Source organism: Patagioenas fasciata, chromosome 2, assembly GCF_037038585.1.
Source record: "Patagioenas fasciata isolate bPatFas1 chromosome 2, bPatFas1.hap1, whole genome shotgun sequence".
Classification (NCBI taxonomy): domain Eukaryota; kingdom Metazoa; phylum Chordata; class Aves; order Columbiformes; family Columbidae; genus Patagioenas; species Patagioenas fasciata.
In genome coordinates, this window is record NC_092521.1 from 166,030,065 (window position 1) to 166,042,872 (window position 12,808).

A 12,808-nucleotide genomic window follows, 5' to 3' on the forward strand; every position below is an offset into this window, starting at 1 on the left:
GGACCCAAAACCCCCATAAGCATCCTTAGGCCCTTGATTTCATCTTATTTCCATCAGCTATATTTTAATAATCATTATATTTAATAAATTATCATCTCTTCCTAATTAGACCTCTGATTACCCAGTCTGATGCCATTAAGCACTAATACTGTTCATCCCTCTCTTTTGGAGATTTTCATTGTGTGATAGCCTGTCATTATTCTCAGCTAAACATACCATTTCTCTCCCACAAGCTGCAATTTTCAGAAATCCTCAGCAAACAAAGACAGCACTATATGATGATTTAGCTCGTAGAGATGAAAAAAGATCTCCGGTGGGAGGGGAAGAAGAGAGAAGGGAGAAAGAAATACCTCCATTGAAGTTACTAGGAATAAAGATGTCACATTTTATGTTGTCTCCACATCTGAAATCACCAGTCACCTGCAGTCTGCAGGCCAATAATCTGGGGCTGATGACTCTGCCTTAGCTGTAGGTACAAATATATTTGTATGAGAGCAGGTCTAGGGCGGCCTCCTGGTGCTGCCTCGCTGGAGGCTGCTGTTAAAAGGCTGGGTGTTCCCAGGACCTCAGGGTAAGTGGCCCATATCACATCTCCTAAGAGCAAATAAAGGTACTTAACATGCATGATACAGCCTATCAGCAAATATGTACTGCAGCAAATTAAAATTTAGGGGTTGCATAGGGCTCAGCTGCAGGATTTCTCATCGGCTTCGCCTTTAGCTCCTCTTCCCTCTTCCATTATGATTCATGTTTGTCTTTCCAACAGGAGACTGGCCAAGTCCACCTTGCTGCTGATCCCTCTCTTTGGCATTCACTACATCATGTTTGCTTTCTTCCCTGACAATTTCAAAGCAGAAGTGAAGCTGGTCTTTGAGCTCGTGGTTGGGTCGTTCCAGGTAAGCCACCCTTTGGGCCACCACTCAGTCACCAGGTCTGTCTGCAGCGAGAAGTGTAACAAGCATGGCAAGGGAACAGGCTAACATGTGAGCAGGGGTTTTTCTAGACATGCCTAGTACTACTGTTATACCTTTGAGGAAAAAGCTTCTCACTCCAGCTTGGTCAGGATGGAAGATCGTTTTATATTTTGCCTCCTGGAATTCCAGAAAGAGATTCTCTCCTCATTTTAGACACCTGAAAAAGAAATGTACCTCTGTAAGTTAGTTGCCCTGGATTTTTTTATACTTAAGGGAGAAAAAAAGAGCACCTCATTTCAGTTTATATACTATTGACGTGGTGTATGATGAGATAAATTGGATTTGGGAGGAATGTCTTTCTGGCTATTAACTTCTTTGTCTTCAACCAGTTGACTTGAGTGAACTTTCTCCTCCATTAATAAGACAAGTCCTGCCTGTAGATCCTGCTCAAGCAGGGTTCAAGTTCATTGGTATAGGAGATGTGTTCCCGACAAGGTTGGGTAACGGAGGTGTCCTCATCATTAATCTTCAGGGAGCCCTGATGAAGTTTACTTGTTAGACCCTCCCACACACTTCAGTCTGTTTCCAAGTTTCAGTGTTGACCTTGGCCTTGTTGCACAACAAGAAAGATTTATTTATGCATTTCATCCCGTTGCATCCATCCATTAATCAGCTGTGGTCACTCTGTGTTGTCACAGTCTGCATCAGCATCTGTCACCATGTACCATCCATACATGTGTCAGTGGCATCCTTGGTTCAGTGGTGATGGAGTTAACATCCCTGTCCACATCATTATCACTTCACATCTGGCATCTCTCTTTTGAGAGATTAATGGACCTAGACTTAGTATTTGTCTTTAGTGTTTGCAACCAGAACAGCTAGAGATAAGTTTGGTTTATTATACTTTTTTCAGTGTAAGCTGAGATTCTCAAAAACGAGGTGGGAAAGGAACAGTTTAGCCCTATACTGTGTCTGAGATCACGCTGACATTGATGATGAGACCATAATTAGATGCCCCTAATTTCAACAGCCAATAAAAAGCAGGAAAATTAAGTCTAGTATCCCATCCAGTTGCCTCTAATGCCTCAGCCTGAATGACCAAGTGCCTCTCTTAGAGCTGAGCTGACTGCTGATGGCTTTGAACACCAGGCTGGAGCAATCTCTGAACTCACACCCAGACATCTGCTGCAAGGTACCTTACCCAGTCTTCCCCTGCTCCTTATATAGGGAAAATGCAATCAAGTGATTTATAAGGGGCACCTTGGCAGTCCACCAGCAGTGTGCCCTTTCTTCAAGGCTGCAGTGAGTTTGGGTTGTGATCTCAGTGAATATCAGCTATGAGATGCTGAAAACCTGTTCTTTCCTTTTCCCTAGGGATTTGTGGTGGCTGTCCTGTACTGTTTTCTCAATGGAGAGGTAAGACCGACGATGTCATTTGGTTAATGTTCCCAGCTAAGACAAATTGAATGCTTGTGGAGAGTGGATTGAGAAGTGTCCTATTCATGATGTTACTGTTTTAAGGGGAAGCTTCCAAGTCAAATTACTCACTCCATAAAAACAATTCAACCATTTGCCTGACAGTTCACAGAACAGTTAATAAACTTGTTATGACTTTTGTGCACACCGTAGTATTGCTGCTGCTGAGTCCTTCTTTTATCCATGGGACAGCATCAGCAGAAGTCCCATATGACCTTGCGTAAACCCTGATCCAAAGGGACCACCTTCAGCAGGCAAGGCTAAAGCCCATCTGCTAAGCCTTGCTTAGAGCCTTGACAAATCCTCCGCAGAATCAGGCCCACTGCCAAGATGGAAGCTCGTTAGTGCAGTGATATTTTTGTACCGTGCTCCGTCAGCCTGTAAGAAATTCAGCAGAGACTGATTAAACCCACATCGCAAAGGCTACGGCATAGGTGTGAGCAGCGAAAAACTTGGAGCTGCCGTCAGCTGGAGCGTGTTCAGCTCAATAAACAGAGCATGGACAAGAAAGCAGCAGCTGTGATCTGGCTTTGTGTTCCAAGCTTCCCGGGGAGAGGAAGAGTGTCCAGAATCACAATTTGCTCTCTTACAGCTCTGGTGCTGCCTTCAGCCGCGCTGATGCTGTGTGTCCATCACACAGTGACACACAGGGCAGGTAGCCCAGCTCCAGCAGAGACCTTTGCCAGTAAACCTTGCACAGAGCAAAACAGAACCACGCAAACTTATTAACGATCCAAAACCAGTATAGGCATTGATATGACTTGTTAGGCGCAGACCAGCACCAGGTAAACATGTTTTTACCTTACAAGCGCTGATCTTGCCTTTCGCATGTTTCCAGCCCTGGGGTTTGCATCCTGGTGTTGTACCGTTCCAGTGCTTGCTGATCCCAGGGACCCTCAGGCACGACTGTTTTAGCTAATTCATACTGCTATCTAAACATTTGCACTGGAAGGCTGCAGGTGGCCAGATTTGTTCAGGATTTGAATCTGCACAGTGTACATATATAACGTATGTAAAGTCCCTGAGCAGGAGCAAGAAGAGACTGGACAAAACCATCAGACACATGGTGTGAACTGTGGGGTTGTCCTGTGCAGGGACAGGAGTTGGACTCCATAATCCTTGTGGGTCCCTTGCAACTCGGGACATTCTAAGTAGCTTTTCTCGAAAAAACACCACTGTATTAACAGCATCGCATATAAACTACAGTTAAATAATTTGTATTTGGACAAAAACAGGGCAGTGAAAAAAAAAAAAGAAATCTTAATTATACTGACAAAGCATAGAATATGTTGCCATTAAAGTTAAGTAGTCTGGCACCTTCCCTGTATCAGATGAGCCTATCTACTGAAGCTCAGGGATTTCTGCTCCAGTATTTCACTGGCTGAAATGTAACCTCTCTTCTATGTGGCTAAAAGTTCTGGCCAGGTTGAATGTAGTGATCTTTATAAAATAATTCTTGGCCTCTTGGTAGGTGGGTCACCCATTGCTACCCACACAATCAGGTCAGAAGAATGAGAGATGCTCCCCTCGGCTGATCTGCTTGTCTTTCCACCACCTAGGTCCAAGCTGAGCTCAAACGAAAGTGGCGGAAGTGGCACCTGGAGCGGTTTCTGGGCTCGGACATGAAGTATCACCACCCTTCCTTAGGCAGCAACGGCACCAACTTCAGCACCCAGATCTCCATGCTGACCAAGTGCTCACCAAAGACACGCCGGTGCTCTGGCTTCCAGGCCGAATTCTCTCTGGTGTGATGGGGAGAGGCTCTCTGAGCACTGAGCATCCAAGAGAGAAACTGAGAGACACAACGATCCCCAGGAATCAGTGATACGGTGACAAACCCTTGTGAAATGACATGCTCCACATGAGCCAACAGAGGACACAAAACTGGAAGAGCCACTGGCATCCAGAACAAGATCAGACAAGCCAAGAGGCAGAGAAATACTTTTCCTCTCCCTCTTTTCAGACCTTTTGCTCTGAAGTGTCAAGCCCTCAGGGGTTGATAGCTATGAGTAAAGGTCCCAATCACTTGAAGAGAGCCTGGGAGATCCTGATGTGTCATAAATAATGAAGTATGGGAGGTAAGGGAGGGGAGAGCCTGAGTCCTTGGTGGCTTTACCAGAACCGGCATCTCTGAAACAGATAAAATGCACTTTTTTAAAAAAAAAAATGAGCCAGTAAAGGAGAGAGGGAGACAAAAAAAAACAAGCAGCCAAACATATGAATGTGCCAAAAGTCCTGTTGAAAGGAGGTCGTGATAAGGCACCAAAGACAGAGTCGGGGACATGGGGAAAAGGGACAGGAGGAACATGAACAGGCAGGTGAGACCCAGTGCACGGCCCCTGCCTCCACATTTTACACGTGTGAAGACAAAAGTGCAACACCAGGAAAGCTTCTCAAAGGATGCCCCAGTGCTGCAGCGTGTTCTGCTAATTGCCAACCATCCTCATTAGCAACAGCTTTTCAAGCACCTTTAGGTGCCCTCTGGAAAAGCAGGTTGCTGAGGAGGAGCAGCGTGAATATCCTTCTCTGCACTATGTTCATGACATCGCGTTTTGTTTGGTTGTTTTCCATGAACAGGAAACTCGATTTGCATGTTAAAAAGACAGGTACAGGTGCCAAAAGCGGAGCACGGCTGTGTTTTTCATTCCTTTTTAAATTCGCCCATAGATCTTGGTGCATTAACGCACCCAGGATCATTAAGGATCAGGGTAAAACAATTGGTCTGTAATTTGCTTGCACTCGCTTAACACACAGTGCCAGGAATGGGAGATGTAGAACCGTGTAATCCTTAATTGAATCAGACCTGCCATAAGGAGCCACTCTCCAGAAGAAAAAATAAGCGCTGCAGTAGCAAGCGAAATTGCTTTCATCAGAACAAGGTTGTCTCAGCACGTAACTGGCACTCCGGGAGCCAGAAAGGAGTGAAGGAGCTATTAAATTGATTTCTTCTTCAGCTTTTGTGGGGAGCTTTCATCCTATGATGAAGGCATTGTTAGATTGTTAAGATGTGCATCTGTATTTTACCTGTTTTCTGAACGCCCGTTAGTTTCCATATAGGGGCAATCCCTATTTGAAGAATGCATATAGATCCTGTTAAAATCAAGGGAACAGTTATTTTTTGCTTTTCTTTTCCTGGTGGAGGGGCCAAGGAGAGAAGTGAAACCGAATCCTGCTCAGACATGCCAGGCTGGTGGGGCATCACGTGCAGCTCACACACCCGGACACTGCATTTGAGACAATCCCCGTGAGCCCAAACTCAGTCAGAAGACGGACATCACAAGGATGCAGATGCTCACATTGGTGTCCAACCCAACTACATTGAATAGCATTGCACCAGTTTCATGCTGAGTGTGAGATATCCCTGCCCAGCTAGGTGTACACTTAGAAATTGGAGACCTTATTGCTGTCTACAGCTACCTGAAAGGAGGTTGTAGCATGGAGGGGGTTGGTCTCTTCTCCCAAGTAACAAGTGATAGGACAAGAGGAAATGGCGTCAAGTTGTGCCAGGGGAAGTTTGGATTGGATATTAGTAGAAAATTCTTCACCAAAAGGGTTGTCAGGTATTGGAACAGGCTGCCCAGGGCAGTGGTGGAGTCACCATCCCTGGAGGGGTTTAAAAGGCACTTAGACGAGGTTCTCGGGGACATGGTTTAGTGCTCAAGTTCAAGGTATGAACTTGAATGCAGGTCTAGACAAGTGAAGAAGAAGTTTGAGCACAGAGATTTTTAACGTCCAGCAACCTCCTTTATGAGACGTGAGGGAAACCTTTCCCATCTGTTAGAGGAAGCCTTGCTGGCGTAGAAGGTCAATGTCTGTGAGCCCTGAGACACCTTGTGCATTTCCACTCTGTTGTTCTTCACAGAATCAGAGAATGTTTAGGCCTGGAAGGGACCTCTGAAGATCACCCAGTCCAACCCACCTGCTAAAGCAGGATCAACAGAGCAGATCACACAGGAAGGTGTCCAGGCGGGTTTGAATGTCTCCAGAGAAGGAGACTCCACAACCTCCCTGGGCAGCCTGGGCCAGGCTCTGGCACCTCAAAGGGAAGAAATTTCTCCTCATGTTTAGATGTAACCTCCTGTGTTTCAGTCTGTGCCCATTGCCCCTCATCCTGTTGTTGGGCACCACTGAACAGAGTCTGGTCCATCCTCTTGACACCCACCCTTGAGACATTTATAAACACTGAGATCCCCTCTCAGCTTCTCTTCTCCAGGCTGAACAGCCCCAGCTCTCTCAGTCTCTTCTCATCAGAAAAATGCTCCAGGCCCCTCTTCATCTTTGTAGCCTCCGCTGGACTCTCTCCAGTAATTTCTTGTCCTTAAACTGAAGAGCCCAGAACTGGACACACAACTCCAGATGTGACCTCACCAGGGCAGAGCAGAGGGGGAGGAACAACGTCCCTCCACCTGCTGCTCACACTCTTCTCAATGCACCCCAGGTACCGTTGGCTTCTTGGCCACAAGGACACATTCTTGACTCATGGTCAACCTGTTGTCCACCAGAACTCCCATTTGCAGGAGGACCTTCTGCTTTGTATTTACAGCTTCTCTTCCATTTCAGCCCTGTGCTAACTAGTACCAGCACTAACCTCATGGCAGAGGCAGCAGGAATGAACTCTCCTTTTAGATCATGACAGGGAAAAAATTTAGCTGGTTATTTACCCTTGCCACAGGGCCTTCTGCAGCCCTTGAGCTGCGCCACCAGGTTCTTCTGCATGGGAGCCTGAAGATAGGGTGTAACTTAAACTGAGGGGCTTCAAAAAAACGTTGGCTACATTAACGTGCCAGGAACGGTGCCCCCAGGCATCCGATGTGCATATATTTCATCACTGAGCATCCAGCCACATTGCCATTAGGCTGTCAGGAGTGTTTGAGAGATTAAATGAATCTGCTGTAGATATTGTACCTGCTGTGACAAGCATGGCAATATCGGTGATGCTGGCAGTGCAGAGGTGCCAGCCCAGCTGTGTTGACCTCATATTTTAGGAGAACAGAGGACTCAGTGGTGAAATCAGAGCTTTTTACTCTGGGGATATGAGCAATCAAGTGAACAATGACATTTGGATCAGATGCTCATTTAAGTGGCTTTGTGCAGGAATTTGGCTTGGTAACTTGGCTTCCTCTGCTCTGTTTTTCATCCAACTCATCAATAAAATGGAGTGAAAGGACCTCACCGCAACCCCAAATGACAATCCGAACTGTGTTGTCCTGACCCCATGAAGTATAAACAACGCAGTGCTCGAGATGCTGATGATGCTCACAAAGCACCAGCCTGTCCCCATTATCTCTGGTGTAAGATAGGAATGACTCCAGTGAAGGCAACTGAATTAATTTCCTGGAAAAAAAATATATATATGTATATATACATATATATGAGGCATACCTGGATGTGATGGGCTTTTAGATATATTTGAGGATCATGAGTTCAAACTTCAAAACTCTTTTACAGAAATCTGGCCAAATTCTGAGCCCACTTGCACCAATCAGTCCACTGCAGTGACTCCTGAATTACACCAGCACTAAACTGGAATTTACCTTTAGAATAATTCCTTTCTCTGCAGCCTGGAGCTGTTTACTACTTTTTTTATACCAGCGAGACATCAAACCCCTTCTGTTAATTAGTCACTCTATATTTCTGTGATTAAGCTATTTTAAAAAAATAATAAGTATGGAACAATTAAAATATAAAAATTAAATTATTGTCGCGTGGTCTAGAGGTACGAGGTTCAATGCTAACATTAGACTGTAGATATTTCCATTCAGCTGGGACCTATATTTCTCTGTGGCACTCTCATAAGCAGCAAGAGATGAGAATATTACCACATTTAGGGTTGAAAAAGGAGCAGTAAAGAAATTCTAGGCTGTTGTAGAATTTCAGGGCATTAACTTGAAACTATTTTTTAAAATCAGAGGTATATACACAGGAGCATCATTACTGCAGTTACAGAATGAAAAGGGGATCTCAAAAAAAAAAAAGTCCAGGAAACAAAGCACCCGAATATTGTAATTTATTTTTTTTTCTTAGGAAGCTGTTATATTTTTCTTCAGAAAGATGTTACTGGAGAAAAGAAAAAAATGTACATTAACTAATCAGCATATTTACTTCTTTCTGAATATCCCTCTTGTTTCCCATTCAGCTCAGAAGCCATGAGGCAGGGAGGTGTCTGTGTCTAAGGGGTATGCGAGCAAAAGGATTAAAACAAAATCTCTGCTCCAATCTGATGGAAATACTTTCAGGAAGAGATGTACCCGCTGATTAAGGAGAGACTGCCCGGTGGTTTTTAAACAGCAAAATGAAGTTGCAAAGAAAACTCAGGAGTGAACAGCACTTGGCTCCATGACTGGGATTAAAGGGTTTTGGTAGAATTATTTTGTCTCTGTTCCTTCTGCCATCACCACAGTGTTTAAACAAGGCAAAACCCATTTGGTTTTTGCAGGAAATATCAAAGCTTTTCAGACTAGAAGGGAATCTCTCAAACTTGGAAGCTCCATTACATGTCTTTGTGAAGCTCATGTTATTCTGTTTGCACAAGTTTAACCTGGATTGATTGGTGGCCTATGGAAATCCATGTGGTTTCAGAAGCAAGGAGACTGAGAAGCAGTATTTTTTTTCTGGGACATTAATCTAAGCTTAACACCAAGGCCCTTGTAAAATGTGCCTCTTCCTTGCCATGTCCCAGCCTCTCTGCTTTCAGGTAGGGCTTTTAGCTGGAGAACACATCTCAACTGGGGTGTTGACACAACCTTGTGCTTCTTCCCAAGGCATCTCTGCACCGATGAATGTGCCAAACTCTTGAGCTCCCAAATTCAGGAGCTCCTTGACTTGCAACGCAACTTTGCACTTTTCACACACCCATGCTTATGGTGGCAAGGACCATAATGCTTCTTGATTGTAGATGACCCTCAAAGAGCAGTAGGCCAAGCTCTTGGCCTCCTAGATACCCATATCAATCTGGAATGACTCTGCTGGTATCATTCTGGAACCAAAATGGTGTAATAAGGAAAAGAATTAAGTCCCTAAGTAGTACTTGGGAGTCTGATGCCCCAAAATCCAGAACAGCATGGATTACAACCCATTTTCTTTCAGTCAGTCAACTTTTTGAACCGTCTTCAAAACCAATATTTGCATACCGGTCTGATGAGGTATAATTATAATGACTGATCTTGTTATTTCCCCTGGAAATCTGTACAGTTGTAAACTGTGGCTTTTAGGAATTAGGAGTTTCCTGGGCTCATGGACTGTCTCTTCCACTACCTACTTTCTGAACATCCTAGCTCCTCGTTTGCTTGCATGGTGTTACGCTATATACTGAAGAGCCATGGGTTTGAAACCCTGGTTATTTCTAGCATACTGTGAAATCACAAGGAAGAAGACAAACATTGGGACTGGAAATTCCGTAATGGGTCTGCAAGGGAAATAATGCCCATTTGGGTTCTGAGGGCCAGGCCTTTAGGACATGCAAATTGGCGTGGTGTTTTATATCCCAGTTTTGTGGATATTGTAAATTTGTACATAGAGGAAATCTGAATAGCACATTAAAAAAAAGATAAAATATAATTTTTTTTTGATACTCTGATGATAAATTAAATTCAAAAAGGCACTTTTGAATTCAGAAGTGCATTTTTCAGGCTCTGTTTCAAACACCTCAAGCTGTTGTTCAGTAGGTGGTGCCAACTGACTCTCCGCACTCAAACCATGAGCACCTCTGCTCTGCCCTTCTGTAAATAGGCTTTGACAGCAGAGAGTGGTGAGAACTGGCTGTGAACAAAGAATCACTGTCTCTGTGGACTTTCACATACCTAGGTGCTTGTGACGTATTCTCCATGCCAGTGAGAACAGGCCTGCTTGTTCAGCACAGGTGAAATCTCTGCCTTGTTTCATGGCCTTTTGCCCGATGTTATTTATTTTGTTTTGACTCTGTACATATGCAATGAATTGGCTATTTTTTTTCCTTTGTATTTGGTTCATCTCCTTGCTTCAGAGGAGGTTCTTCTCTGTGGTTGACACTGCTGAAAACAAGCAATAAAACCATTGTGAAGACATTGCGTCCAAGATGTTCCTCTTGATATTTTAATCCAATTTCCTCAGTCGTGAAGAAGACACGAGGGAAGGCTAAGAAGGAGGTCGTGAGCTGGTGAGGCAGTTGCCTAGAGTTATACATAATAATCTCATACTTTGTAAGTTTAGCCAGATAGACCAAATTGCTCTCAAAATGGGAGACCTTCTTTGAGAACATCTGTGCCAGCAGAAGAATCAGTACCAGCTGTGGTATGTGTGATCCCAACAACCACCACAATGAAGGCAACACCAGTGCATGAGCTCAGTGGCTGGATAAAATGTCTTTTTGAGGTGGGAGTCCTGCACGGAGGTAATAATCATGCAATTACAAACACACTATGGTTCTTTTGTCACAATCGAGAGTTGCTAAATGATTCCTGTATTTGTAGGTACACACACACATGCACACACGTATGTATTTATTGATTGTTACAAGTGAAGGGTTGGATGCTGGAATATCCTCCAACTGTCTCACTATGCTGTGCCGTTCGAACTCATCCCCATGAGAATCCCACCAGTGGCCCTGGATGGACAAAACAAAGCCAAGGTCTATCTTTTCTATCACAGACTACAGCAGTTCATAATCACCCTCCAAGAACAGGAAAACCACAAAATATGTGAAAAAAAACATGTTAATTCTCATTCTCTTCAGGACTGAATACGTTCAGGCTGCCAGTCATCCAGGTAGGAGAACCTGTGAGCAGCTTTTTGAGAGCAGATGCGATGGGTCCATTTCACCTGCAGAAATCTCAGACCGCTGTGAAAAAACAAAATGCTTTACCCATGAGATGCACTGGAGAGCTGCCATCCAGTGCTCTCTGGAACATTTGGCACATATAATGACCAAGGACATCTTACAATGTGGTTTCGAGCTCAAGGCAGTGGTTTGACTTGGGCTGGTCACAATCAGACGATTCCACAGCACTGGTGGTGTAAATTCATGGTCTGAGCATCATGAGAACATCCTGATGCAGCTCTTAGAATGAAACCCTCATCCATCCACCTCAGTGCTGTACGTGCACACCATCACTCTACATGTGTGTGCAAACACAATATGTTTGACTGCAGCAATAACTATACAAGTGGATAATCAACAATTTGCAGGTGTCAAGGGAAGCACAACCACTGCATCTGGGGTTAAACATCCTGCTGCTTTGTTGTTACTTCAGTTTGCCTTTGGATCGTAGGTTAAGTTAGTCCTCTGAAAGTGTTGTTTATTCACCTCAAAAGGAATGCCTTGGTTTTTGGAAATGGAGAGTTCATTGGATCTTGTCAATGCAGAGTACAAACATGTCTGCTTAAATCCCCTCACATACTCTCTGGGCTGAAAGTAGCTCTCTCTATGGAAAGGAATGGATTTTGAACATGAATTTTGCAAAGCCTCCGAATTTCTGCTAGTTGATTCCGAATCATTAACAAGCCATTTAAATTAACACTTCTTCCAGGCACAGAACTGCCTCATGGGGCTAATGAGGCTTAACACCCTTCCCATTTCCACTGCCCCTGCATGGAGCTGGTGGTGCTGGAAAGCTCGAGTCCATCTCTGCCTCCTCGACACCCTGTGCATGCCAAGCACTGGCACAGAATCATAGAATTGTAGAATCACAGAATAGTTCGGGTTGGCAGGGACCTTCAAAGCTCCCCCAGTGCCACCCCTGCCATGCGCAGGGACATCTTCACCAGCTCAGGTTGCTCAGAGCCCCGTCCAGCCTGGCCTGGGATGTCTCCAGGGATGGTTCATCCACCACCTCTCTGGCCAAGCTGGGCCAGGCTCTCACCACCCTCATTGTACAAAATTTTTTCCTCATGTCCAGCCTGAATCTCCCTCCTTTGGTTTAAAACCATCAGCTCTTGTCCTATGACAACAGGCCCTGCTCAAAAGTCTGTCCTCATTCTTATAAGCCCCTTTTAAGCACTGAAAGGCCACAATAAGGTTTCCCCAGAGCATCTCTTCTCCAGCTGAACACCCCAACTCTCTCAACCTGTCCTCCCAGCAGAGCTGTTCCAGCCTCGGATCATTCCTGTGGCTCCTCTGGCCCCTCTCCAGCAGGTCCATGTGTGTCCTGTGCTGAGGAACCAGAGCTGGACCAGCACTCCATCTTGTACACTGGTCCCCATTGCAGTAGTGCTCGGCCTGCAGGGACTATGTGCTTGTCCCCAGCAGATTTCCCACCCTGCCAGGTGACCAGATACCTCCTGAGCCTCACACGGTGACCTTAACTTTGCAGCTTCTCCTCCAGCTTTCCCAAGGGTGCTGCATCTGCCCCTGCACTGTGTCAGTGTTTCATCCCAGTTCAGTAGTGCTCCTTTTTCGGGTCTTCATTGCATAGAATGAAGCATGAGCCTTTCTCTGTGTTGGA

General features: G+C 44.9%; 1 protein-coding gene across 1 annotated transcript in view; it reads left to right on the forward strand.

Annotated features, from left to right (window-relative positions):
• LOC136097813 (vasoactive intestinal polypeptide receptor) overlaps positions 1 to 10,432 on the forward strand; it is a 123,380-nt gene extending 112,948 nt beyond the window's left edge. Inside the window, exons 11-13 of the mRNA XM_065830589.2 lie at positions 767 to 896; positions 2,289 to 2,330; positions 3,950 to 10,432. Of these exons, the coding sequence (XP_065686661.1) occupies positions 767 to 896; positions 2,289 to 2,330; positions 3,950 to 4,141 (364 nt within the window). The 3' untranslated portion in view covers positions 4,142 to 10,432. The remainder of the gene's footprint in view (positions 1 to 766; positions 897 to 2,288; positions 2,331 to 3,949) is intronic.
• The last annotated feature ends 2,376 nt before the right edge of the window (positions 10,433 to 12,808 follow it).